At 48.2% G+C, this 5,646-nt stretch overlaps 1 protein-coding gene across 1 annotated transcript in view; it reads left to right on the top strand.

Annotated features, from left to right (window-relative positions):
• Window positions 1–2,828: 2,828 nt before the first annotated feature.
• The window catches only part of TAF7L (TATA-box binding protein associated factor 7 like), a 15,447-nt gene continuing 12,629 nt past the window's right edge, over window positions 2,829–5,646 (top strand). Inside the window, exons 1-3 of the mRNA XM_015427279.1 lie at window positions 2,829–2,900; window positions 4,220–4,293; window positions 4,416–4,494. Of these exons, the coding sequence (XP_015282765.1) occupies window positions 2,840–2,900; window positions 4,220–4,293; window positions 4,416–4,494 (214 nt within the window). The 5' untranslated portion in view covers window positions 2,829–2,839. The remainder of the gene's footprint in view (window positions 2,901–4,219; window positions 4,294–4,415; window positions 4,495–5,646) is intronic.

Genomic DNA, 5,646 nt, shown 5'->3' with positions numbered 1-5,646 from the left:
GCCCCACCATGTAAATCATCGGGACTTCTTTTAAGTAAACATGGCTAGAAGGAAATCAGTGCCGCCTTCCAAGTTATAGAACCAACAAGACTTTAGTACTAGTCCCGAGTCGTAGGGTTGCCAAGCTCCCACCGGAACCTGGAGATCTCCCGGAATCACAACAACTAATGTCCAGAGGACAGAGATCAGCTCCCCTGGAGAACGTGGCAGCGCCATAAGGTGGACCCTGGGCCATGCCATCACACCCCCTGCAGGCAGAGCGCCCTGCCCAGTCTGTTCCCCCCACATGACCCCCAGGAAGGAATGTCTCCGCCTGGGGCGGCCACCCGACGTAGTCATTTAGCAAGCCGGGTTTCCCGGACGCTCTCTGGCACGCCTCTTTTCCTCTTCCCCGGCCACTGCGGGTGGGAGAGGGCGGGGAAAAGAGGGTCCCCAGTTTCCCCTCCTCCTTTCCCAACCATGCAGGAACTGTTTTCTGTAACGCCCCCCCCCTTCTCTGTTTCTGTTCTCCTTTTCTCTCCCGCCCCTGCATTTCATAGCCCCCCCTACACACACACCTCCCGAGAAATGTGGGTGGAAGCGGCCTAGGGTTGCCAGCTTCCAGGTGGGACCTGGGAATCCCCCGGAATGACAGCTCATCTCCAGGGGTGGTGACAGAGATCAGTTCCCCTGGAGAAGATGGGTGCTTTGGAGGGTGGGGTCCAGTGTTCCCTCTAAGCTGTGGAGTCCTGTGAGCAGAAACTCTACTTTGTGAGCAACTGGCATTAAAGCTGTGAGTGAGCGATTTGGCTGCTGCATACATTAGTTTGCTCTGGAGCCCCATCCCACCTGAGCTCAGACAAAAATGTGTGAGCCAGAGGCTAAGAAACTGTGAGCTAGCTCACACTAACTCAGTTTAGAGGGAACACTGGTGGGGTCTATGGCATTGCACCCCACTGAGATCCTCGTCCTCCCCAGGCCCTACCCCTAAATCTCCAGGAGTTTCCCCACCTGGATCTGGCAACCCTACCCCCACCCCATCCCCTGCTGGTGGCCAGGAAGGGACTTGGCAACCCTACATTTCTGCAACATTGGAGGTGCCTTGCTGGATCAGACCAGTGGCCTATCCAGTCCAGCATCCTGTGTCTCAGGTAGTGGCCAACAAGTGGGACAAAGAGGCCTCTGATGTTGCCAGCCTGATCTCAGACGCCAAGTAGGGTCATTCCTGGCCCTGGTTAGTAGTTAGTTGGGTGGGAGACCACCAAGGATGTCCAGGGTGTATGCTAGGCAGAGGCAGACAATGACTAACCCCCTCTGTCAGTCTCTTGCTTTGAAAACCCTATGGGCCGTGACTCAAGGGTGATTTCCACCACCAGCACCCTGATGTTGCCTCCCAGCACTGGGTTTCAGAGATGTGTGGCTGCTGAGTGTGGAGGTTGCCACTGAATCTTTTCTAAAGCCTTCTGTGCTAACCACCATCATTGTATCTGCTAGTGAGGATTCTGGTCAGTTTAAGGGAGGAATTCCTCACTGGGAGGAATTCAGCAGCACAGCATGCTTTTGCTTACAGCAGGTCCTGTGTTCGAACCCTGGCTTGTCCTGCTTAAAGCAAAAGATTGATGACGGCAGGGTTGGGAAAGACCTTCTGAACTTGGAGAGCCATTGGCAGTCAGAGTAGACAATATGGGATTAGATCGGCTGATTTTATATAACGCAGCATCTCTGTCAGTGCTGATCAAGGCACCTGGGTGTTGTCGGGTGCTTGGTATCAGCCACATTCCAGAAGGTTTAAAAAAGGATGCTTGTTTCCTCCCAGATTCAAATTTCAGCCCTGACTTAATTGGCATCTTGTGTAAGAATTACCATGTGAGTTCTTTTCTTGTAAGAGATTCTCTGCAAGAAAATAACTGGTTAGTGTAGTATCTCAGAGACTGAGCAATGAATTCTAAAAGTTCTTGGTTAGGCAAGAGACACTCTCAGCTTTCCGCCTCATCCTTTAAAAGATGAAGGCAGTACTGACCTCCCTTTCAAGATGGGTTGTGTGGAAGAAGGAGATACTATGTGTGAAGACCCTGGAATAATATTTTGCATTTAAATTAGTGCTTCAAAGAGTTCAAAGTACTTCTGGACTGCCTGCCTATTTTGCCAGCAGTTAGGCTTAGTGAATGTTATGAAAGTTTTTGAAAGGCTGAGATTGATGATGAGCCGCATTGATTAGTTGAGGATTCTTGAGCAAATATCTTTTTTATAGAGAGATAAGTTGGGGGGGTGTATAGAGAGGAAGAAATACCCTTATTTATTTATTAAATTTCTAGAAGCCCTCCCCTGTAAAGAACAGCAGTGTACAGTGATAAAAACATTCATAGGAAAAATGCACAGTTTGAATACAATAAAATACAGCCATTGGCCTAGATAGATGATGCTAAGTGTCTGACTGTGCTGCTGCTCCATTAGGGGGAGGGAACAGGAGTGCCAGACAGATGGAAACCATCACTGCCCTCAACCAAATGCCTGGTGGAACATCTCTGCCTTACAGGCCCCGTGGAACTGCAATAAGTCCCGCAGGGTCTGGATGTTATTTGGCATAGAGTTCCACCAGGTTGGAGCCAGGGCTCTGGTCAAGGACGGATATCTCTTGGGCCAGGGACCACCATTAAGTTCTTATCTGCAGAGCGCAATGCTCTTCGGGGGGGTATGCCAGGAGAGTGTATTATAAAACCTGGTGTATTGTTCATCGAGATAGAGGAACGGTGTGTTTGATCTCCTTTGAGTAACAGAATATTTCACCTGAAGTCACTTTCCTTTTTTTTTTCTTTTATTTAACTGAATCTTTTTCTGCATTTATGTTTAGTTTTTTTGAATGGTACAAGTTTTTATAAACGTTTGTGTGAAGCAAAGAAGAGGAGAGATGGCGTCCACAAGTAATGCATTTGTTTCTTTTACATTTCTCTGGTGCTGGGTCTGTGGCTCTCTCTAGAAGAAAGAATAGGCTGGTCTCAAATGCAAAAACTATTGCTTCTTTTCTGAAGTGATTCAAAGGAGAACGGCAAGCTTTTGGGGCAGGGCTGGGGTGGGTGAACCACAAAACTTGCTGAGGTTCTGTGATCTGAGACAGCGGCATCTGCTGCATGTCACAAATAGGGTACCCCTGTAACAAAAACGGTGAACTCAGTGCATTTAGAAGGATGTAACACTGCTTAGATGAAAAACATAACAAAAACCCTGCTGTATCAGATCGGTAGTCCATCTGCTCCAGCATTCCCCTTCGCACATTGCCCAAACACTTGCCCTGGAGGGCCAACAAACAGGGCGTGGGGGACAAGGCCCTCCCCTGCTGGTGCCTTCCAGCACTGGGTTTCAGAGGTTTACTGCCTCTGGAAGTGGAGGTTACCTTTTATGGACCACTCCTCCATAAGTCTAAGTCCCTTTTAAAGCCATCAGTGCTCATGGCCATCGCAGCACCAGTAATGCCTTTTATTTATTAAGACCAACCAAAACCAAAGCTCTCAGGTTCCCTTGCGATCTTCCATAAAGCCCATCAAAAGATGGACTGTTTGTTAAAGGGTGCTTGCCTGCTAGGAGTTTGGCAGCAGATCCTGGTTGAATCCTAAGAGCATGTTCCTGGGAGTAAGCCCCATGGAACAACATGAGACTTACTTTTGAGAAGACCTGCTCAGGACTGCGCCTCCTATCTCCTGCGTTTTCTTGCTTAGCAGATCAACACCTCATGCTCCAATCACCTGCCTCAATGGCTGCGTTCTCCTTATGCTTCCAGTTGTGATGTTACACTGTATGGTTGGTATAACCTTTGTGATGCTAAAGTCTGTGATCACACCCGAACGTCTAGGCTGTTGATCATACCTTATTTGAAAGAGCTGGGGATAGTTTTTACAAAAGCTGGACAACCTTGAAGTGCAAAGTCTTGAAACCATGAAAGTTTTATATTTAAAGTCACAAGAAATTGCGGAGGAAGCTAATGCTTATGCAGGGACCGCTTTCTCTGTTGCTCTTTTATTTCTGATTCCTTCAAGTGCCTCTTAGGAAGCTTTGGGTCTAGAATGTGCAGTTGTGGCTGACTTTAGCAAGTCCTCTAGTTCCCTCAAATAAGGTGTTTGTGGGCAAAGTATGTTGGTGTGCGGGCCACTCTTCTGCGACTCCTGGCAAGGAGACTACCAGAGTCTGTATTGTTAGACCAGTGCATAACCATGTGCCATTTTGCCTTTTGTTTTCTGGACAAAAGAACAAAAGATGAGCAAAAACAAGGACGATGCGCCCTGTGAATTGGAGAGCCAGTGCATACTCCGACTGCCTCCGGTAAGGGATCCTTATAATAAATACCTTTTAAAACACTGCTTTACTCTGGTGCCAAAGAAGTTCAGCTGGGGTAGCATGATCTAACATTGCCTCTTCCACACACTTGGTCCCTTTCATCGAAGGAATATGCTTCTACTGTACGGAGGGCAGTCCAGTCCGGAAGTGTTGCCCTGAAGGACCGGCTCACCATTGAGTTGCATGGTAAGAGAATGAGAATTTCGATCTTTTGTCTATTTGTCTCCACCTCTTCTAAAGACTTAGGAGCTGCGGTGGCTCAAGTGGTTAAGACGCTGAACTGCAGGCTGTGGAAGGTCAGTAGTTCAGCAGTTCGAGACCCGGGTGCCGCATGACGGAGTGAGCTCCTGTCTCTAGTTCCAGCTCCTGCCAACCTAGCAGTTCGAAAGCAAGAAATTGCAAGTAGATAAATAGGTACCACTTCGGTGGGAAGGTAACAGCGTTCCGTGCGCCTTTGTGTTTAGTCATGCCGGCCACATGACCACGGAAACGTCTTCGGACAGCGCTGGCTCTTCGGCTTTGAAACGGAGATGAGCACCGCAACCCTAGAGTCGGATTCGACTGGCTTTCGAGCGAGGGGACCTTTACCTTTACCTCATATCTCATTGCCAAATTCTGCCGCTCAAGTGCCCACGCTTACGATGACATCCCTGGGCCTCCTTGCCCCACGTTCCGGGGAGCCCATGACTGTTCTACAGGTTGCTTCACTGCTGCTCTAAGCCGGGGAAAGGACAGAAGATGATATTGTAAAGATAATATAGTAATGTGCTTAAAGTGCTGTCAAGTCACATCCAACTTACGCAACCTGTAGGGTTTTCAAGGCAGGAAACAAATAGAAGTGGTTTTGCCATTGCCTGCCTCGGCTTAGCGACCCCGGTCTTCCTTGGTGGCCTCCCATCCAGGTACTCACCAGTATCAACCCTGCGTAGCTGTCAAGATCTGACAAGGTCAGAGTAGCCTGGACTATCCATAATAATAATGATAGTAATTCTGGATGGGTAGCTATTTTAATCTGTGTTAGCACAATTGAACAGGAGTCTGGTAGCATCTTAAACGCTAACAAAGCTAGATTCCAGTGGCACCTTTACGATCAGCAAAGGTTTTATTCAAGGTATGAGCTTGAATGCGTCTCTGTCAATTACTCTTTGCATTCCACAGTTAAGAAGGATGCATTTGCACACCAGTCTCTTATTTTGACATATTGATTTAGAGGAGAAGAGAAGAGATTGGATTTATACCCTCTCCTTCACTACCCAAAGGTGTCTCAGAGCGGCTTACAAACTCCTTTCCCTTCCCCTCCCCACAACAGACACCCTGTGAGGTAGGTGGGGCTGAGAG

The sequence above is a fragment of the Gekko japonicus genome, unplaced genomic scaffold (assembly GCF_001447785.1).
Source record: "Gekko japonicus isolate JY-2015 unplaced genomic scaffold, Gekko_japonicus_V1.1 scaffold1498, whole genome shotgun sequence".
In the NCBI taxonomy this organism is placed as follows: Eukaryota; Metazoa; Chordata; class Lepidosauria; order Squamata; family Gekkonidae; genus Gekko; species Gekko japonicus.
Note: the sequence above shows the minus strand (reverse complement) of the source record. Positions and strands in the feature narration are given on the sequence as shown.